This window comes from Lissotriton helveticus, chromosome 2_2, assembly GCF_964261635.1.
Source record: "Lissotriton helveticus chromosome 2_2, aLisHel1.1, whole genome shotgun sequence".
Lineage (NCBI taxonomy): Eukaryota > Metazoa > Chordata > Amphibia > Caudata > Salamandridae > Lissotriton > Lissotriton helveticus.
In genome coordinates this window covers 351,982,306-352,005,768 of record NC_136060.1, presented here as the reverse complement: position 1 = coordinate 352,005,768, position 23,463 = coordinate 351,982,306, and the positions used below count along the sequence as shown (strand labels likewise).

Sequence of the window (23,463 nt, the reverse complement as noted above, 5' to 3'; positions counted from 1 at the left end):
TGCACATTTTCATCAGAAAATGTGCAGATGGACACAGACAGTAAATTCTAAACTAAATTGATACGTGCTAAATGTGTCGGCTATATTTAAATGTCTACTTTTAAAGGACTTCAATATTAGAGGTGTATCTGGTAAATGTATTAACAACAATGATGTCTGGGTGCACTGGTCATCCTCAAAATTAAATTATTTTATGATTCCTCTGTACAAATTCTTATTGCGTTTTACCCTGCTCTTCATTGAAGAATTATTAATGCGGTTTCAAGATTAAAACGCAAATAAACCAATTCTTCAACAGCTGAAATGTGTTCTGCTCTGTGCAGGTGATACAGCGCAATTGTGCTCTTTCATTTGTAGGGGTGCATCATAATCGCAAGTAGTTTTTCTTTTGTTGTGTTAACATTTGGTTATTAGGATGTGAAATGTAATAACGTGAAATAATAGAAATATTTCGTACAATGTGAAGAGATTAACATGGCAATTGCGTTCTAAATTATGTAAATCCTAGTATTCGTTTGTAGCAGTTTATTTACTGAAATGTATTGCCTTGATATAAATGTGCACCATAGTGATGTTTGCGTATATACGTATTTAATGAAGTTACATGGCAATTCTTATGTTAGTCGATTTTCAGTAGGCCTCACGTGTATTTCCCTGGCTCTCATAGAAGGAGTTTGTTCGTAATGTTCTTGTGCATGTTGAATCTTTTTCTTTCTCACGTTTCTGTTGCAGGTAGAGTGATTCATTCTTGTTAGTCAGAATAACACTTTTGTTTTAGGAGTTAGGCTCAGGGAGGAGAGGATACATTTGTACAAAGAGTGCTGATAATGTGAGACGGTGTTCTTTCTCACTGGAGAAGGCCTGGGAATCAAGGTCATCGAGCCAGAAGCTGTGAGTATTAAAACTAAATGGAAAATCACCTATGAGGAACTGTCCATCTGGATGAGGCAATCGCATGATGTGTACTGGGCGTGCCTTATGATTTTGTTTTTTGAGTTAAAGGGCAGTGCCATAGGGGTTGAGTTAGGAGAGTAGATCAATGGAGAGAGAAGGAGCATCTTAGAACAAGCTCTGTAACTTTTTGTTACTTGACCCATGCAATGTGAGTGCACTTATTAGGAAGTCTTTATGTGCTGACACCTTTTCCTGAACTTGCCTGGGAAACGCTAAGTAGGGATGTCATGTTAGTAGTAGTGTAGGGACAGACTAATGCTTCTTACTTACAAAACCCCTATGAAGACTGATCTTCACGTGGGGGCACGTACTTATTTATTTATTTATTTAAAGAGTTTTATATAGTGCTGTCTAGACCAGAAGGTATCAGAGCGCCTTACATGAGAATCAACAATGTAACAGAAAAAAAGATAAACAATTACACAATAAATCAAAAAAATAGGATACCTTGGGAGAGGAGAGAAAGGAGAGAGAAAAGTAGTGGAGGGGCAGGGGAGGTGAGAAAGGGAGGATAGGGGAAGAGACAACGAGGAGAGACGAAAGGAAGTCTGTCTAACGCCCGACTGGGTAGGTGATGACCAAGGAGGGAATCCACGGCCCATCTCCCCTATAGCTAAACCAGGCAGCTCCATCGGGCATCAGACAAAATAGTTCAGTCTCAGTACATTGAGAGAGGAGAGACATCAATAGAGGGAGGATGCAGGAAGACACAACAGGAGAGACAAAAGGAAGTCTGTCTAAAGACCGACTGGGTAGGTGACGACCAAGCAGGGAATCCCCGGCCTGTCTCCCCTATAGCTAAACCAGGTAGCTCCATCGGGCATCAGACAAAATAGCTAGATCTCCATTGACGTGAGAAAATTCACAGATGAACAGGGTGGGGACTAAGGGCCAGGACAGGTGAGGGCAGAGGTCGGTAGCAGGAAGTAGAGAATAGTAGAGGGAGAGGGGTAGGGGGTAGGGGGTGGAGGGAGATAAGGTCAGGAGAGATGCAGGAGGGTTTATTGCAGCCGTCATTTTAGACGTTGTCTTTTATGTGTCACAGGTAGGCTCTTACAAACCTCAAGCAGTATAGTGGGCTTGACACTTTGGCTTCAAAGGACATGGGACAGTTCGTTTCCCAGTTCTGCCTAGGATTAAGGGCAGAGTTTAGCTTTATGAAGCAGCAGCATCTGATCTGTTGAGATTCTATGGTGTGCCAGATATTGTAGTCATGTGGTAGATTCAAAGCATAGAAAACTAAAGGATACGTTGATGTTAGTCCAAATGAGGAATGCAGATAGGGTAGACCAAGTGCAGTCGAGTGGAGGAACATTGGGACGGAAGCAGAGATACAACCAGGGAGGAGCCCAGAACACATTGGTTCACGCGGGTCAGTGAAGAGAGAAACCCATAGATCTGAAAACAGGGATTGAAGTTGGTACCCTGAAGAGAACCACTGCAAGGTATTTTGGTCACAAAATCGAGCATTGGAAGCGCAAGTGTCAATTAAATCCAGCTAATCAGATCCGAGACGAGGGAATAGTGCAGGTACCTGAGGTCGCAAATACTGTGATGAGGCCCAGGTCTGTACACGGAGGGGGTCTGAGTTCACCAGTGCAAATTCCCCAACCTACGAGAATTCCGCTGGGAAATCGAGTGTACCAGCAGATGCCCTTTATTGAAACTCTAGATGAATTCAATCCAGCCCGTTGCAATGACGGTGCCTGAGTAGTAGTCTTAGAGGTAGACCAGAGAGGGCCGTAAGTGGAGGCAGATGTGGACGGTCATCCCGTTATATTCTTGATTGATACTGGTACTACCCTTTCTACTGTGACGTCCACAGTCGTCCCAAACCTACCCCTCTCAGGACAATCAATCAAAGTTGTAGAAGTTGCTGCCAATGACGAATCCGTTGACTGATGAGATACCTATGAGAATAGGAACCTTTCAGGATCGTCACCAATTTGTGTTGTGCGATTCGAGTCCATTCTGCTTGTTGGGATGTGACCTTTTGTGTAAAAAACATTTTACCATCTATTGAACACCCAAGGGAGTGGAGTTGCAGACCAATGATGATGACATTGCATTCACATTGGCGAATCAGACTCTCTGCATGGAGATATTCCCTGTGTTGACCACAGAAGATCTGCCATACAATTTGAGAGATTCAGTCTCCAGTGGTGTGAGATTTCAGGGAAGAAGAGATAGGAATGATTTGAGGGGTTGAGCCAGGTAAGATACAGATTAAGTCGAATATTGGGTTTCCAAAAACGCCGCAGTACAACCTGATGCCGGAGACAGTGGCAGGAATCAAGCCTATGATTGAGTCTATGATCGAACAGGGCATTGTGAAGCAAATAATAGGGAGCCCATTTAATTCACCTATAATGGGACTGCAGAAGCCGAGTTGGAAGTTTAGAATCATCCATGTTGTCCTGTGGTACCAAATCCATCTGTGATTTTGTTTCAAATTCCTTGTGAGGCTGAATGGTTTACAGTGATTGATCTATGTCAGGTGTTCCTTTCGATACCCTTACGCGGGGAAAGGCAATTTGTGTTTGTTTTCTGTCTGGAAAATTGTGTGTTAGCGTTGTCTCATATCCCACAAGGATATACTGAGAGTCCTTCGATTTTTAATCAGATTTTGGAAAAGAATCTTGAGAGCCTGGTACTGCCGCAGAGTTCAGTTCCCATGCAGTATATTGATGACCTCCTGATTGCTTCTGAAATGGAGGAAGCTTGTAGAATAGATACTGTTGCACTATTAAATCACCTGGCAGAGAATAGACACAGGGTGTCCCCAAGCAAACTCCAGTACTGTTTGCTTGAAGTCCAGTATTTTTGTCATCGCATTGAAGAAAGGCAAGAGGAAGGTGTCACCTGACCGCATTGAGGCGATCATGAAAATGAATGCACCTACCACACAAAAGGAAGTCAGGATGTTTCTGGGAATGTTTGGGTACTGTCGTCAATGGATTCCCAACATTTCATGGAAGGCAAAACTTCTGCAGTGGTTGACACACAAGGATGTGAGTGATTCGGTACCATGGGATAACAGTAGTTTGGATGCCTATCTGGAGCTGAGAGAACACCTGTGTCCCGCTCCGCTCTAGCAATGCCTGATTGCAATAAATCATTCTTGTTATTTTGTTGCAAGCGTGACGATTGTACACTGTCAGTACTCACACAGACTCATGGAGGTGTCTGTAGACCAGTTGCCTACTTTTTAGCTACATTAGATCCTGTAGCTTCAGCGTTGCCCGGATGTCTCAAATCCTTTGCTGCAACAGGTGTCAGTATTGAAAGGTGTGAGAGCATTGTGATGGGTCATCCTCTTACTGTATATGTTCCACATTCAATTTAACTCGTGATGACGAGAACCAAGGCACAGCATTTGACTAATCACAGACTCACACGCTATGAGCAAGTTATTCTTGCATCAGAGAATGTCACTCTGAAAAGATGTTCTGTACTGGATCCTGCTACTTTGATGCCCATTCCAAATGTTGAAGATGAAGATTGTGAAGACCATGACTGTCTCAATGTGACTGAACTTTGTGTCAAACCAAGGCCTGAGATTGTTGATGAACCTCTGCCTGAATCAGATAAAATCCTTTTTGTAGAAGGTCATGATAAAGAGACATTGCGGGTTATCTGTGAGCAGTGTTTGCAGTCTGTACTATTTCTGGAGTTGTGGAAGCTACTTGTTTACAGGGAGTACACTTGCACAGTTAGCTGAGATCACTGCTTTGACCCATGCATGCCTGATGTCTGATCAGATCTGAGTCACCACCTACACCGATAGTCAATATGGGTTTGGTTCATGACTTTGGATATCTATGGTCACAGAGGGGGTTCCTAAAATCATCAGGATCTCCTATAAGAAATGGGGAATATGTGAGACAATTGTTGGAAGCCCCACAATAACCAAAATAAATAGCTGTGGTGAAATGCATTGCACGGGGAGAAGGGGAGGACTTTGTAACCCTCAGGAATAGGTATACAGATGAAGTTGCAAGTTTTTGTGCTGAACAAGGGTGCATTTTCATTGGGGAATATACTGGAGAGCGCACAGAAAGAACAGAGCTCAGCATAATGTTAGCCATAACGGACACTTAGGAGGAGGTCAAGCGTCTGCAGGGAGAAGTGTCAGACCAGGAAGAATCTGGATGGATTAAAGCAGGTTGTGAGAAAAGGGATGATGGTATTTGGGTTTCAACCTTTGCTCAAGCAGTTTTGCCAGATGGTTTACTGAGCCTTATGGCGAGGCAGATTCATGGAGCAGTTCAAATTGGAAGAGTTGCCATGGTGCGAGTGTTCAGACAGATGTGGTTTAACCCACAGTTTTGTGCGTTTGCTGAAGCAGTATGTCACAGTTGTGTTACATATCAATAAATGAATGCTGGAAAGAAATCTGTGGTTGCATTGAGTCACATTGGAAGATCGGGGAGTCCCTTCAATAGAATCCAACTCAATTTTATCGAGATGCCTAGGTTCATTGGATTGAAATACAATCTGCTAGTGGTGTGCGTTTTCTCAAGGTGGGTGGAAGCATAACCAACGAGAAGGTGCAATAGTCTCACAGTGGCGAAGCTGTTACTTAGAGAGTTGATTATAATGATTATGATCCGATTGCTGACTACAGGGGCGATGGTATGGAGGACACCCGGTGCGAATCTCTAAAGGCTTATCTGCCGTTATTCTACATCCGAGTCTGATGTTTCCTACTCTTATTCTGGATTAATAAGTACTACTTCGAGTATGCCTGAAGGTTTATTGATTGCACAGAAGGGTGATTCCCTTATAACAATTATATATGGCATTGAATCTTTATATATAAAAGCAAAGATGTATATCCATTTGCAGATGATCCAGACTGAGGTACTCCCTACAATTCTGGATTAACGGATTCTGAAGTAAGATACTAGCTGAAGTGAGTTGGGCCCCGAGTGGTCCTTTAAGATTATAAAGTGACCGAATACAGCCATAGAACACACTCCAAATGGAGTAGGTTTATACATTGTTTTTAGAGCAAAATGAGAGACAAATATTACTTGTGTCCTAAGGAAGGTGTCTTTTACTAAACAAACACCACCAAAGCGCATTGACACCTTTGTTTAAGCATACAGTTATATCCAAGGAACTTATTTGTGTCCAATATAGGATCTGTTTGTTGGACACCAAATGGATTTATGAAATGGATTCCATTTGGAATAACTGAATCATGATGTAGTGATTGTGTTCACATTTTTAGCTTTTTGTCTCTTGTGTAAAATACATGTGATATATTGTTTTTAAATTTTGTGATTGCAACCTTGATTAATTTGTAAGACTTTTTAAGTCACAGAAAGATAGGAAATTATTATTATTAATATTATTATTAAGCGTTCTTATATAGCGCTCGATTACCCGTAGGCATCTCGGTGCTTGCCTTGGGAACCCGTCCTGGTTTTTCCCTGTGAGATACCCGTACTGGGCATCCCCAAGGTGAAAGCCAGGCATCCTGCCGTGGGGGGGCCATAGTGGAGATTAAGCAAGCTAATGCCCAGAGCAGCAGTGTGTGAACCTGTGACTCGAGTAGGCACCGAAACGAGAATTATCGAGTCCATGGATATTTGGGCTCAAGACCCTGCCGCGTCGGGAATTGAACCCTGGTCCCGGGTCTGACCTCTGCTTCAGGGTCTGCCACCTCTAACCAGTGAGCCACACTTCTCCACAGAAGAAAGAAGTTTTTAATAAATATATCTTATGTTATAAACTTTGGTTTTTATCATTGTGTGTACCATAATTGTTCGATAGGGTCCATGATTATTTTGGTGTGTTTGGTTTGCTTTTTCACTGTACGATCATATGGTTGTGGTGTGTATATGATTGTAGGTAATTTGAGATAACCTTCTGGTAGTCCCATGAAGAAAGCCTTTTCCTTGATTTAACTTAGAGAGTTGATACCACGTTTCTGATTTTCAACTTCATTGGAGTCGGATAGAGGAACGCACTTTCACATCAAAATTATGAAGCTGCTTTGTACTGCCTTACAAGTTGTAGAAACAGACCAGAGGCATCAGGCCTTGTGGAACAGATTAATGGGACTCTCAAGATGCAAATGGCAAAGGTTTGCTCGTCCATGTCTCTTAAATGGCCTGATGCATTACCTTTGGTGTTCATGAGTGATTCTAATAGGGAGGGCAATGTGTTTGCCAGCAGTGCCATGTACAGTGTTGATAAACATCACCTATGATTTGATCCTTGATTATTGCAAAGGACTGGCTGATGTGGTTTGTTCTGTGTCTCAGCAGGTTGAAGCTGCCACTGCCATGACCTCGAAGGACCTCTGCCATGATCTGTGTCCGGGTGATTGGATACTTGTTCAGAAGCATGTGAGAAAGAACTGTCTTGATGCTCGCTGCAGAGGTCCATACTAAGTGATTTTGATGACGCATACGGCTGTGAAGTGTGGAGGCTTGCTGGATTTATGCCTCGCACAACCTCAGAGTTTCAGGACCCTCGGAAGAAACAGCTCCTCTCCCAGAAGGAAGTCCAGTCGTGCAGCAAGCCCACTGGGGAGAACAAGTCAATCTGTGGGGGTTACTGACGAGGCTGGTTGCCCACCAGAGCAAGTTGTGATGGGTCATGCTACACAAAGCCTAGGTATTGACTCGGAGGGAGACGATAATGTTGCGAGTAGTACAGAGTCAGACTCAGCTGGAGGAACTGGTGTGGAAGGTGATCGGGTAAAGAGCAGGAGAGCAGAATATGCAAGGGAATTGTGGCCTTTAAGACAGAAGAGGCAAAACTTGAGACTGGCATCTGAAGGAGATCTTGCCCCTGTGTCTGAATAAGAGCTGAGTGACACAGAACAAGCACAGGAGGGCTTGAGGAGATCGAGAAAACAAGGGTGCACTGCCACGCTACGCTGCCCCAGAGTGGACTTATCTAATCATAGACGCCGGGAACAGTGGGGACAGGGAGACTGAGGTCTTTCCTAGTGGCCAGCAGAGTTCCAGCACTGATCATTGAAATTGAACTGTTAGTCCCTGGAATAGAAGCCAATGGAGTGCTGACAGTGACTGTACCAAGACCTCCAATGTTGAGTAGGGTGTGGGTTTTGATTCTGTGTGAATTGTCTTTCCCAACATTTGGATATCAGCCTCCAGCACAGGAGAAACCATCAGTTCATCTTGAGATTCCACAGTGTGTTATTGATGAAATTGGCTCTGAACTTGTGAGAGACTGTTGATTAAGCTGTGAATTTTAAATATAATGCTTACTTTAAAGAAGATAACCTAGGTCCGAGTGGAAGAAGATGAAAATTAAGGACTTTCTGAAAAAGAAGAAAGAGGGCTAAGGAAGTCTTTTTGAACTGTGTAAATAAGAGTGCCACGAATTTTAAATTTGATTTCCAGGACTCCAACGAGCTGTGTGTGAATTTTGTTGAACAGCAATTAGAGGCGGAGAAAGAGACTTTGCGTTGTTCCTTTTGGTGTGTTAAACCGAAAACACAGTTGAAAATGGAGTCTGGAAATCCAAATTGTAGAACTAATTGTGTGATAGGTACACTCATAGTAGGAGTGATAGTAGTGAAAGCGGTAGTTATTGTTGTGTCTATAAAAAAGGCACATGAAGCAGAAGTTGATCAGGTGGGAATGCAAGAGATATCCACACCTACCACTTCTAGCACAAAAGAGGGTACAGTAGTTGAAAATGGAGTCTGGAAATCCAAATTGTAGAACCAAATGTGTGATAGGTACACTCATAGTAGGAGTGATAGTAGTGAAAGTGGTAGTTATTGTTGTGTCTATAAAAAAGACACAGGAAGCAGAAGTTGATCAGGTGGGAATGCAAGAGGTATCCACACCTACCACTTCTAGCACAAAAGAGGGTACAGTAGGAGCAGATAAGGCTATGCTAGATCAAACTGGTCGCATGTTACATGTAGATTTGTCTAACAGTGATTATACGTTGAATGCCTACTTGAAGTTTTTATAGGAGTTTGTACACAATGGATATGAGAGTTTGTTATGTGTGTATGCAGTTGCATGCATAAGTGGAGGAGGGGAATCGTTATCATCACCTGCCATTGACATATGGTATTACATTTAGTTTATTGCTTAGTATGTTTTACGGTAAGGATCAATACGAATATTAGTTATGCAACTATGTCATAGTGCTTTCAGAAGTTACAGCTTGTAAGCACCTGAATAAGTATGATTATTACAAGCAGGAGGAGAGAATGGGGAAGTATGTTATACTTACCCTTACATTAGATACAGCTTATGCTCATAATCATAATCTGACATGATTGTTAACCGAGGTAGAGAAGAAGTTCATAGATCAAGTAGAAGATAGACATAGGCAATTAGCACTTAAGCTTAATAGTAGAGAAGGGAAATTTGAGTAGACCAAGGAGGAGTTAGCACATAAGGCGAAAGGGAGCTATGGTCCAATAGCTTTGGATTTTGAACAGCAAGGAAAACTTTGCATTAGACAGGTACAGACTTATTATGATAAGATCTTTATTGGACAGAGCGTGTGTGATCAAGTTTTCATAATTAAAGCCACTGCGAAGAAGTTTCTGCAAGAAGCAGTGCAAGTGGTGACAAATGTGTATTTTGTGTGGGTGAAAAATGCGTATGTGAGATTGCCACTGAAAAGGTATGGCACATATTATGTGGCTGTTGGGTTTCCTAAGATTTAGCATGTTGAAGATCTGGGACCGTTGAAAGGTGGATTACACCATAGAGAGAAGCGAGGTGCAAGTGCATGAGAGATTGTGGGAGATGTATTTGGAGCAATCATAGCAAGTTTGGGTGTGGGTCTGAACAATATAAAGATTAGAAGGCTGTCAACTATTGTGGATAAGTTGCTTTTGGATGGAGAGATGGTGTCTATAAGAGCCATGGTGATGCAGAACCGCCTTGCGTTGGATGTGTTATTATCAAAAGAGGGCAGTGTCTGTAAAATGTTGAGGGTTCAACAGTGCTGTACTTATATCACCAATCGTAGCAAGGATCTGAGGGAGTGTATAAGTAACATCACTGAGATTCATCATGAAATACATTACTTGGCAACTGTTGGAGTTTGGGACAAGGTTGGGAAGATTGGGAGTTGGTTTTCCAACCTTTTAAGGGAATTCTTAGTTACATTCTGAAGCTCATCATTATTGTAGTAGTTTATGTGATTCTCTTGATTGGAATGGTGAGGGCTTACAAATAGCACCATTAAAGGAAGGCTGAGAGATCGCTGAGAGAGTGGGAGAGGAAAATGGAGAGACTGCAGGGTAGTAACTGTGAGAATCTCAAAAGACTAAACAGATTCCGTCAGGGAAGACTTGCTGCAACTTTTGTTTAGGTTGGTTCTTTCTACAGGGAACTGGTTGTGGGGGGACTGATAGAGTGTGATTGTGCTCTTTCATTTGTAAGGGTGCATCAGTATCATGAGTAGTTTGCACCTGCATTTATTCTTTTATTTTGTTAACATTTGGTCATTAGGATGTGAAATGCAATAACGTGTACAGGTGAAATGATAGAAATATTTCTTACATTGTGAAGAGATTAACATGGCAATTGCGTTCAAATTGATGTAAACCCCAGTATTAGTTTATAACCGACTAATGTAGTTTATTTACTACAAATGTAATGCCTTGATTTAAATGTGCACCATATTTATGTTTGCATATACACATGTTTAATGAAGTTCCATGGCGATTCTTTTGTTAGCCGATTTGCAGTAGGCCTCATATGTATTTCCCTGGCTTTTATAGATGGAGTTTGCTCATAATCTTCATGTGCATGTTGAATCTTTTTCTTTCTCACATTTCTGTTGCAGGTGGAGGAATTCATCCTTGTTAGTTAGAATATTGTGTTTGTTTTAGGAGTTAGGCTCAGGGAGGAGAGGATACATTTGTACAAGGAGAGTGATAATGTGAGCAAATGTGTTCTTTGTCACTGGAGAAGGCCTGGGAATCAAGTTAATCGAGCCAGAAGCTGGGAGTATTTAAACTAAATGAAAAAATCACCTATGAGGAGGTGTCCAGCTGGATGAGGCGATCGCATTATGTGTAATGGGCCTGTCTTATGATTTTGGTATTGGAGTTAGGGACGATGCCCTTGGGGTCGAGTTAGGAGAGGTGAGGAGATAGATGGAGAGAGAAGGAGCATCTTTTTTTTTTTTTTGAGTTTTTTATGGTGCAAACTAGACCCGAGAAATCAGGTTTCAGAGCGCTTTACATGAGCACCAGTTTCGTTACAGAAGGACACATTCATTTTTGTCAGGCACGGGGAGAGTAAGTGATTTGTCCAGAATCACAGGATGTTGAGCGCTGTTGCCGAGACTCAAACCCGGTTCCCCAGCTTCGAGGTCGACCGTTCTAGCCGAAAGGCTACATCCTCTCACCCATCTTAGAACGAGCTCTGTAGCTTTATGCTACTTGACCCATGCAACGTGAGTGCACTTTTTAGGAAGTCTTCACGCGCTGACACCTTTTCCTGACCTTGCCTGGGAAATGCTAAGTAGGAATGTCACGTTAGTAGAAGTGTACGGACAGACTAATGCTTCTTACTTACGAACCCTGAATGAAGACTGATCTTGACGTGGGGGCACTTATTGCCTGTGTTCTGATTTTGTAATTCGTCATTCTTTCCATGATCCAGAGACTAAATTTCACCCGTAGGTTTGGCTTTGTATTAATACTGATGCACTTTTACAACCTCATCTTAAGGTGTTTGTATGTCCAGTTATTTTTGGATTTGTAATAAATCAATTAACCTAGAACGTGAAGTCTGATTCTTCGGAGTCATGAGCTATTGTGTCTGTGAGCCTGTTATGACAAAAACCTTCTCCCCTTTACACTTCTAAGCAGAAACAAACTGGCCATTAACAAGGGAAAAGAGGGGACCTGCTCCATCACAGGTCCCAAAAGTTCCTAAAGAGAGATCGATTTCAGGTTCACCATTTATTGAAGCCAGTTACTTTCTGCTCAGTATGTATTTTGTTTAATTTTGCTGGAACAGTTTCCCTGCTCTGATTCTTAATTAAAAACCAAAGGTGGTGATGGACGGAGCGTTGACAATACAAACACTCACCCCCGGTCAACTGATCTGGGTTTAATCCATCACCGTTCTTTAGCTCACTCCGCCACCCCAGTTCAGACATGGCCATATGCAAATCAGTCTGACCCTGTGCCTCATGGGAACAGTCCAGCCTGAACTGCCAAACCATGTCTTCCCTGGACCGGAATCAAGCTTCCCAGGACCGGTTTCTGGCATTACAGCCGTCTTCAGCCGGGCTTGCTTGACTCCAGTGGCAAAGTGAGCGAGGGACTCACGTCTGAGCATACCCTGCCAACTTAGGACGAACAAAGAAAAAACAAAGGTGGTGATGGAAGGAGCGTTGACAATACAAACACTCACCCCCAGTCAACTGATCTGGGTTTAATCCATCACCGTTCTTTAGCTCACTCCGCCACCCCAGTTCAGACATGGCCATATGCAAATTAGTCTGACCCTGTGCCTCATGGGAACAGTCCAGCCCGAACTGCCAAACCATGTCTTCCCTGGACCGGAATCAAGCTTCCCAGGACCGGTTTCTGGCACTACAGCCGTCTTCAGCCGGGCTTGCTTGACTCCAGTGGCAAAGTGAGCATGGGACTCACGTCTGAGCATACCCTGCCAACTTAGGGCGAACAAAGAAAAACCAAAGGTGGTGATGGACGGAGCGTTGACAATACAAACACTCACCCCCAGTCAACTGATCTGGGTTTAATCCATCACCGTTCTTTAGCTCACTCCGCCACCCCAGTTCAGACATGTCCATATGCAAATCAGTCTGACCCTGTGCCTCATGGGAACAGTCCAGCCCAAACTGCCAAACCATGTCTTCCCTGGACCGGAATCAAGCTTCCCAGGACCGGTTTCTGGCATTACAGCCGTCTTTAGCCGGGCTTGCTTGACTCCAGTGGCAAAGTGAGCAAGAGACTCACGTCTGAGCATACCCTGCCAACTTAGGGCGAACAAAGAAAAACCAAAGGTGGTGATGGACGGAGCATTGACAATACAAACACTCACCCCCAGTCAACTGATCTGGGTTTAATCCATAACCGTTCTTGAGCTCACTCCGCCACCCCAGTTCAGACATGGCCATATGCAAATCAGTCTGACCCTGTGCCTCATGGGAACAGTCCAGCCCTAACTGCCAAACCATGTCTTTCCTGGACCGGAATAAAGCTTCCCAGGACCGGTTTCTGGCATTACAGCCATCTTCAGCCGGGCTTGCTTGACTCCAGTGGCAAAGTGAGCAAGGGACTCACGTCTGAGCATACCCTGCCAACTTAGGGCGAACAAAGAAAAACCAAAGGTGGTGATGGACGGAGCGTTGACAATACAAACACTCACCCCCAGTCAACTGATCTGGGTTTAATCCATCACCATTCTTTAGCTCACTCCGCCACCCCAGTTCAGACATGGCCATATGCAAATCAGTCTGACCCTGTGCCTCATGGGAACAGTCCAGCCCGAACTGCCAAACCATGTCTTCCCTGGACCGGAATCAAGCTTCCCAGGACCGGTTTCTGGCATTACAGCCGTCTTCAGCCGGGCTTGCTTGACTCCAGTGGCAAAGTGAGCAAGGGACTCACGTCTGAGCATACCCTGCCAACTTAGGGCGAACAAAGAAAAACCAAAGGTGGTGATGGACAGAGCGTTGACAATACAAACACTCACCCCCAGTCAACTGATCTGGGTTTAATCCATCACCGTTCTTTAGCTCACTCCGCCACCCCAGTTCAGACATGGCCATATGCAAATTAGTCTGACCCTGTGCCTCATGGGAACAGTCCAGCCCGAACTGCCAAACCATGTCTTCCCTGGACCGGAATCAAGCTTCCCAGGACCGGTTTCTGGCACTACAGCCGTCTTCAGCCGGGCTTGCTTGACTCCAGTGGCAAAGTGAGCATGGGACTCACGTCTGAGCATACCCTGCCAACTTAGGGCGTACAAAGAAAAACCAAAGGTGGTGATGGACGGAGCGTTGACAATACAAACACTCACCCCCAGTCAACTGATCTGGGTTTAATCCATCACCGTTCTTTAGCTCACTCCGCCACCCCAGTTCAGACATGTCCATATGCAAATCAGTCTGACCCTGTGCCTCATGGGAACAGTCTAGCCCAAACTGCCAAACCATGTCTTCCCTGGACCAGAATCAAGCTTCCCAGGACCGGTTTCTGGCATTACAGCCGTCTTTAGCCGGGCTTGCTTGACTCCAGTGGCAAAGTGAGCAAGAGACTCACGTCTGAGCATACCCTGCCAACTTAGGGCGAACAAAGAAAAACCAAAGGTGGTGATGGACGGAGCATTGACAATACAAACACTCACCCCCAGTCAACTGATCTGGGTTTAATCCATAACCGTTCTTGAGCTCACTCCGCCACCCCAGTTCAGACATGGCCATATGCAAATCAGTCTGACCCTGTGCCTCATGGGAACAGTCCAGCCCTAACTGCCAAACCATGTCTTTCCTGGACCGGAATAAAGCTTCCCAGGACCGGTTTCTGGCATTACAGCCATCTTCAGCCGGGCTTGCTTGACTCCAGTGGCAAAGTGAGCAAGGGACTCACGTCTGAGCATACCCTGCCAACTTAGGGCGAACAAAGAAAAACCAAAGGTGGTGATGGACGGAGCGTTGACAATACAAACACTCACCCCCAGTCAACTGATCTGGGTTTAATCCATCACCATTCTTTAGCTCACTCCGCCACCCCAGTTCAGACATGGCCATATGCAAATCAGTCTGACCCTGTGCCTCATGGGAACAGTCCAGCCCGAACTGCCAAACCATGTCTTCCCTGGACCGGAATCAAGCTTCCCAGGACCGGTTTCTGGCATTACAGCCGTCTTCAGCCGGGCTTGCTTGACTCCAGTGGCAAAGTGAGCAAGGGACTCACGTCTGAGCATACCCTGCCAACTTAGGGTGAACAAAGAAAAACCAAAGGTGGTGATGGACAGAGCGTTGACAATACAAACACTCACCCCCAGTCAACTGATCTGGGTTTAATCCATCACCGTTCTTTAGCTCACTCCGCCACCCCAGTTCAGACATGGCCATATGCAAATCAGTCTGACCCTGTGCCTCATGGGAACAGTCCAGCCCGAACTGCCAAGCCATGCCTTCCCTGGACCGGAAACAAGCTTCCGAGGACCGGTTTCTGGCATTACAGCCCCCTTTTGTAGTGCTTTTGGCCGCCATAAGTGTGGCAGGGTATGCTCAGACGTGAGTCCCTAGCTCACTTTGCCACTGGATTCAAGCAAGCCGGGCTGAAGACGGCTGTAATGCCAGAAACCGGTCCTCGGAAGCTTGTTTCCGGTCCAGGGAAGGCATGGCTTGGCAGTTCGGGCTGGACTGTTCCCATGAGGCACAGGGTCAGACTGATTTGTATATGGCCATGTCTGAACTGGGGTGGCAGAGTGGGCTAAAGAACGGTGATGGATTAAACCCAGATCTTTTGACTGGGTGTGAGTGTTTGATTGGTTCAGATGCTCCGTCCATCACCACCCCCTTTTGTACCGCTGATTCTTAATGAAGCAGAGGTTCTTATGCTCGTGATGGTACCTTATGCAACTACTGAGAAGTGACTTTTATCATAACCGAGACTCTGTTGCAAAAAACACACCGAGGCAACACTCATGGAATGCCATCCTGGGGCAGAGTAACGTAATGAGGCAATTTGCGCTGCATTACTCTGAATTTATCAAGCCACTCATGGCCAAGCAAAGTGGCCTTACATGACTTGATAAATCGCATTTTGGGGTTATGTCATGCATGCACCACGTTGTGTGGTGCAAAAGCAACACAACACCTAAATAAATATGGCCCCATGTGTTAATTAGCTATGAAATTAGAAGTGACAAACTTGCTAGATGGCTTGTAGGTAATCTTGGGAGTATCAAAGAGTTGTCCATAGGAGTTACCCCTTTGGTTTCAGGAGGTGTTTAAAAAGAATTAGACAAGAATTTTTTGGATTGGTGAACTTGAAGGTAGTTTTTATGAAGTTATTTTTCATGGTTTGGGATCTTTACTCGAAGTGCTCTGAAGTTTGTGTATTGAAACTGTGACTACCATATAAGTGGCTGTATTCCTTGGAAATGTGTTTATATCCAAGAGATGACCTATGAGTTGATGATAGATAATAACTAGCAATTGTGTTCTAGGAAAATGTATGACTTGAAGGCCATTATACAACACGTGATTAATCTATCTACCACAAATTACCATGTCTGACAAAATCTGTGTTATTAATTTGTAGAGGTGTCCCTATCAACTTAATAGAAATGGTTGGATACAGGTCTAAGTGAATCTCTGTTTAACCGCTGGTAAGTATGGAAAAGGCTACAGGAAAGTCTCTGGAGAAATGTTTCGAACACAACACATTAAAGTTCCTAATACAATATAGGTGGTTAGGAAAACTTCATGAGCAAAGAGACACAAAAATTAGTAAAATTGGATAAGGGAACCCAGAATTTAGATTTATAATGTTTTAGAGTAAGAACAATGAAGAAAACAGAAAACATCAATTAAAGACAATGGTTGTGGTTGACCGAACAGGAGAACTGCCAGATTACCCTGGGTATCAATAAAAGTTAATGCAATTCCTTCTTTTCCCCAGCGGTCAGGCATAGTCATCTAAACATATTCAAGGTACAGGAATGTACTGAGGAGGAGGTGGTGAGTTGTCAATCTAAAACGGTGCAGTAGCCAGTGACTGGGGTGTGCAAACCTGGTATCTGGTGGTCTGTTTTCATTTGGAAAACAGACCACCCTTTTCAGCGCGTTCACTCTCAACTTAATGCAGACCTTTGCAAAGTTCCCTATTCACCATGGACCTAACATGCTTCCCCTTGCAGAGGCCTGACATTCCCTTTTCAGGTCAACTCTTACCGAAAATAAAAAGCCCCTTCTCTACTGTGTGCTGAAACTAGTTCCTCCCTACTGTGAGCACTGGCAAATGTCTTAAACCGCTCTGATTTTAATTGAGATATGTCATGTGGACATGACATTTGGGGTTTTCACTTGAAAGAGGAGGCTGTTGTAGAGGTCCTGTCACCTATACTGCCATCTCTAACCACCCACTTGACTCCTCCATGGTTGGAGGTCAGGGTTTACACTACATCGGCATTCCTGCTATCCGAAGTAGTTGTATTTTTCACTAGGTGGGCAGCCTTCACCTTTAAAGTGGGATGCTAATTACTGCCACTGTAGCGGAGGCAGCTACTCAAACTGGTTTTAATAACAGGTTTATTAGGCACTGCTAAGTACACTGCTTGAAAGTTACTAGTCCACTACACTTAACCAAACATCTGTTACAACATTCAATTATAGTCTTGACAAGTGGAAAAAAGCTTTTTCCGAGTCCACGTTGCAAAAATAAGCTTTCATTTAGAGATAAGACTGGTCTGGGTAAAATGTTACTTGGACTAGATAGTAGCAAACAGCTTTCAGCAGATTTTCACTGTGGAGACAAACTTTTCTTTTTTATATTTTCATTGCTATATTCCACTTTTATACATACAGGGCCTGATTCACAAAGGTAAACTTACACTTTTATGTAAGTTAATGATTTTTTCCTATTCACAAAAGTATTTTATGAGTAGTACCAAAAATTCATAAATGACACCAAAGTCTACGCTTACCTTTGTTAATCAGGCCCTAAGTACCTAGCTCAATGGGCATTTAGTAATCTGCTAGAATGTATAAAAGTAGGTTTCCACATGGAAAAGCACTTGTCCTTGCCATATGTTGCAGTGATTGCATACTACAGTCTCACCAGGACACAATGGTGTTCTCCGAAGCTATACACTTTAGACACAAATCTTGTTGGTGTAAATATACATTGCATTCCACGTATGACATGTAAATGACTTGCCACTAGTGCATGTCTTGCACCAACGTTCCATGGCCTTACCCTAAAGTGAAATAAGCCAGGTAGATGTAACTAATTTTACAATGTATGTTTAAGGACAGAGAACACATACTATAGCACTGAATGGTTGTATCACAGTGCAGTCATAGTGTGAACAACCCAACAAATCTACAGAAAAAGATTAATTACTGCACTGGTCATGAAACTACAGTGCACTGTAACAGAAGCTTTGAGGCACGCACTGAGGCGTGGGCTGCATAGTTCAGGAACATAATGCAGATAGTAATGTAGGCAAGCATCCAATCCCGCTTAGTAAATTCATGAAAAAAGCAACTGGTAACTAAAAATTTCCATATTGGCCTTACCCCTTCAAGCACGAAGCACTTTTGACCTCTCAAGACTGTACTTTACTGGCACAGAGCACTTTGGACAAGTGGGGGCCAATCAGAAAGCCGTAAGTGGTTATCTACATCACCCCATGATGGTCCCTATTCAGGCTGCCTATCAATTAGGGAGCTCTTAGATCCTTTGGGCTGTACTTCATAAGCATGGAGCACTTTAGCCCAGCACAGTAATGATGAACTAGAACGCGCTTTTAGTCCTAAGCACTTTATAAACATGCGTGGCCTTGAGGCCTCCATGAGTCTGGTCTTTATGCTGGCGCCGATTATGTATGGAGCACCTTGTGTCTCTGGGCCACCCTTAACCAGAACAGAGTTATGAAGCACTTTTATCTGTCAGCACCTAAGAACTGTATGCTGCTATGTGATTTCCATGATTAAAGGCTTGAGTGAGGCAAAGACTTAGAACTCTATGCAGCCTTGTAGTTTCCATGACTAAGCCTTGTGTGAGGCGAAAGTACATGTATTATGTTGGCTCACTAGGAATGGGGAGATTGAGGCCCCACAAGGGGATCACAAACTTGATATTTTCCTCTTTTATGAAATATTGTTTTTTGTGGATCGAGAACTTCTAGAAGTGCCAGCACTCTACTGCTAAAACCACAAAAATTCAAGAAAAGAAAATCATACAATCGAGCCTTCTCCGGTAACCCCCCGAGGATTTGGAACTCCCTGCCCCCGAAGTCAGACTGAATCCTTCTACTGTCCTTTTCAAATAGAAAGTCAAAGTGTTATTGATGAAGAAACTTCTGCCTTAGTATGGGTGCTTCCAAGGAGACTGAGGAAACCCTCACAAGTTTGAGTCCCAGCTACCAAAGCTCCCGAGGGCACCCATCTCTACAAGACTGTTAACTTTGTTCTTTGTGTGTACTGTTTTCTGTATCCTTCCTGGTGTATTTAACTGTAAAGCGCTCTGATAACCTCGGTGGTCATGTTCGCGCTATAGAAAACTTTCTAAATAAAATAAAACAAATTATGTATTTTCTTGTTTTATACTTACTATTTATGCTCAGATGTTATGATTTTAATTAATTGAACAACAATCACCTCCAAACTTCAAAACCAAATCCCACTACTGGAAAGATGCCCATAGAGGTATGCCAGGGAGGTAAAGCAATAACATAACCCAACAAACACAGAATGGTTGAGTCATGTTAAAACTGCAGACCCATGTGATGAAGATACATGATAAACCAGTTCACGATCAGCGAGTAGATATGAGAAATGAATATGTAAGATTGGGAAACCATAATTATCAAATTGCTATAAGATTACAGAACGTCATGACAGTTAATCTTGTCCCTTCAAGGTAATTAAGTGCTACAAGAAACCAGCAGCACCAGAGAATTGTAACGTGTAGAACCACAACTGTGTAATATTGTGTCACCCAGTATTGGGTTTCAGATTGTGCTAGAATGACAGAGGAAGACTTTAGAACAAAAATAATGAGTTGTTTTTGCACAGATGTGAAAGGCAGTTCAGATTCACTATGAAGTGGTTGCCTGTATACCCAGAAGCCAAAATGTGTAACAGGTTGAATGTGAATGGGTATAAGTGTAAAGCTCGTAAGAAATACCTTACAAATGAACTACAGACACGTTTTGTTTTATTTTCTTTCTAAAGCGTCCAGACAACTCTGCTGATGGTAAGTACTGCTGCTATCTCTAAAAATAGTACATACTCCCCTAGGTGCAATCTTCTACAAATTGCTTTCTAGGTGTGCCCGAATCCGACTTAGCACTACTTCTACACTGAATATTGTTCACTCATTCTAAGCATGCTACTGCCTTCCTTATTTATTATTGATGATAAAATATTTTTGCGTTATTAATGATTCAAAGCATTTCACTAAATGAATATTGATGTATCATTTTTTTTATAAATGATAAAAACTTAAACAATTCCAAATGCATTCATGCAAATAGAGTTACAAATACAACTAATGGAAAAAATCTTTTTTAATTAAAAATATTCTTTAAAAATAAGAATATATTTTTAACACTATTCCAATTCAAAATCAGCTTTATTCGGAAGTGAAAGGCCAAAGTAAAAACTCCAAAATACACAAAATGAACCAGTGAAATAAAAAGAGTTTAAAATATCATTCTCGGTTAAATTAAAAGCCATATCCAGGTTGGTTACACTGCTTCATAGAGACAGAGGCATACATGATTATTCAGAATGCATTGACCTTCTAGAGCGAGCTGCAGCATGAAGAAGCAGAGTTACACAATGGGAAACTTCAACACCTGATAATGCTTGTAAAAAGCGGTAGGTCTGAGAACAGTGCGAAAAGTTTCTGAGCCTCATCATTTTATTTAATATTTAATACCTATATATATTTTAAAATTTTACAAAACCTAGAATAATGCAATAAAAAATTATATTCATCTACTTTTAGTCATTTTTAGAATTTTTCAATATTTTTTAACGTTTCTGAAACATTTTTCATAGTTACCATTTGCAAATATTTTAGACTTAGGATTAAGAATTACTTCATCCATGTCAGTTATGAATCTAAATTTCCGATTTCTTAATTAGGAATCAGTAAACGTATTCTATAACCAGTCTTTATTTATTCGGATCTGTATGCTAAATTAAATAATCCCTATTTCAAGACCGTTAGTACATTGCAAAGCCACTTTTAGTGGTCACAATCCACTTTACAACAATTTATAGATTCAGTAAGCTTTCGTATATATGGGTACCTTGAAGATATGTCTTTCTTCAAGGTACACTGAAGTGAAGTTAAGTATTGTATATCTATGTGGAATTACCATCACTTTATTTTTGTATTGATATTCTGGCTATGATAGTTTTCAGGCATGATATTTAGTGCATGGTAGTCAGGCAACATAGAATTATTCGAAACGGTTTGCCACCTAGGAATACTACTCTGGCCACATCGTAAGAAAGCTGTATGATCAAATAAACTATATTCTATTTGCAATGAAAACGAAGAGACCCTAGAACAGTTTAAGACATTATTCATCTCTCTTTTCCCCTGAAGTTAATTTTTTACATATATTTCTTCTCTTAGACACTAGGGCCTGATTTAGATCCCGGCGGACGGGTCATTTCGTCACAACAGTGACGGATATCCTATCAGCCTAAATATAAGTCCCATAGATCATAATGGGATTTATATTTCGGCGGACAGGATATCCGTTAAATGTTGTGATGGAGTAACCCGTCTGCTGAGATCTAAAGCTGTGTCCTGCTGATCGATGAGCCTTACTTTACTGCTACTATATTGTTGACAAAGTGACATATTCTAAAAATCTTTAAAGTTACCGAGATTTATAGATGTGTAAAAACTGTACACAATTGTTAAGGTATTAAAATGGTGTTACTATAATGCCTTTGATTTTGTCTATGTCCCTGGAGGTCACAGTTTTCTACAGACGGTTACTTTAGTTGTCTTATTAGAAAAGACAATCAATTTACATTCAAGTATGGCAATAATCTCCTTTCCTTTACAAAAATCTTTAGACAACTTTTTGTCTTATTTTATGAGCAACATTTGTTACTTTCTGGGTCACATGCAAAGACTAGAAACTATCACCAATATATTTCAGCAATATTTGAGAATGAAACTGAATGGTAGACCATCTCTCTCTCTCTCTGAAGCTTAAAAAAGACAAAGTATAATGTATTTCTTGTTTTAAGGAGCTGTCAAACTGGCAATGGGTGGCTTCATATGAGGAAAGCAAGTACTTCTTTAGACCGATTTCAGAATGGTTAAATCGCAGCAGCAGCCCGTGCAGGTAAGAGCGCTGGGCGGTGGAGCAGGGTGTGGAGGGATTACGACAGACGACAAGGGAAAATTAATTATTTATTTAATTTTCCCTTGTGGTTGTCTGTCGAATCCCTCTCAACCCTGCCCCCCACCCCCCGCTCTTACCTGCATGGTCCGCACCTGTTATATTTGTTGCAGAATCCTTAGTTGCCTATGGTAGACACATCACACCCAGGGCATAATGAAGACAATTTAAACAATATCAAGACTACTTTTAGAGAGAAAACACAAGAGTAAATTTTGGAATAATTAACCTTTTGGAAATCTCCATACACCAATATTGTAAAGGTTCTCTTCTAATCAAAGCGTTGTTTAGAATCTTAAAATAGCTGGACATTTAAAAATAGAAGTCAAAGATGGGAAGGTTCCTTACCCTAAAGAGATTGCCCTAACTATCATATATCTGTAGATTTCTGCATCAATAACACCAAATTAAATGTTGATTGTAAAATTTGTTTTTGCTTTGTACACTCAGTTGCTTAGTTGTCTACAAAATCCTTCAAACTGATCGTCAGAATGGCCTCACTATATGAGCCTGCCCGTGTATTTAATTAAAAATATTTGTGTAACCTGAGAGATGTAATAGAAACGTTAATTTCTAATTTTGGGAATTGTTTTCTTTTAGGCAGAGGACTGTAGTAATCTCTTATTTCTAAAGCTCCACCTTTCTATTATAAATGAATGATATATTGTGATAGGAATAAAGAAATATTATGACAGAGATCTCTCATTATCTTTGAGTAGTAACATTTCCAATGTATTTTTACATACCTCTGAGAGGGGGAATTTTGCACAACTTCATGAACATAAATTCCACTGGTGACATCAGGGAAATCAGGATTGCTAAGTTTCAACTCTTCCACTAGGCTAAAAAAGCATAAAATATAGACGAAGAAGAACATCAGTAAAGAAAGGGTTTTTAACAATTGTAAGTAAACATGTTAATGTTTTTTCTTATCGGGTTCACTTTTTGGGAGAATATGTGGCCCATTAGTGTCCAAAGCTTGGTGCTCACGACAGAAAAGATAGCCAAATGACACAATGAAATGCAAAATTCAAATTATGAAACATATTAAAATAAGATGGATTGTAGAATGAGATCTGCTTGTGAAATGTAATACTATGTGCTAATCTTAGAACAACTCCCCTTACTGGAGGTCAAATATTTAGCTAGTAATTAGCAGGTCAATTTCTGGAAGTCTTTTTTTTTAATCTTCATAATATATGATGGTCTGTCAACTAGACTTGTGCATCATATTTTGTTTTTTTTTATATTGAAACCAAAAGCAGTCTAGATGGGATAAGCAGCGAATAGGTGTATCTAAATACACACTCCATTGGTTCCCAGTGTCGTGAGTCTTTTACATAAGCTTCTTTGAGTCTGAACCCTTTCCTTTCTCATGAATAAAATAATT

The 23,463-nt window shown here is 42.0% G+C and overlaps 1 protein-coding gene across 1 annotated transcript in view; it reads right to left on the bottom strand.

Moving 5' to 3' along the window:
* The window catches only part of HTRA3 (HtrA serine peptidase 3), a 265,925-nt gene that overhangs the window by 3,571 nt on the left and 238,891 nt on the right, over positions 1-23,463 (bottom strand). Inside the window, exon 8 of the mRNA XM_078678531.1 lies at positions 22,820-22,915. Coding sequence (XP_078534657.1) covers positions 22,820-22,915 — 96 coding nt within the window. The remainder of the gene's footprint in view (positions 1-22,819; positions 22,916-23,463) is intronic.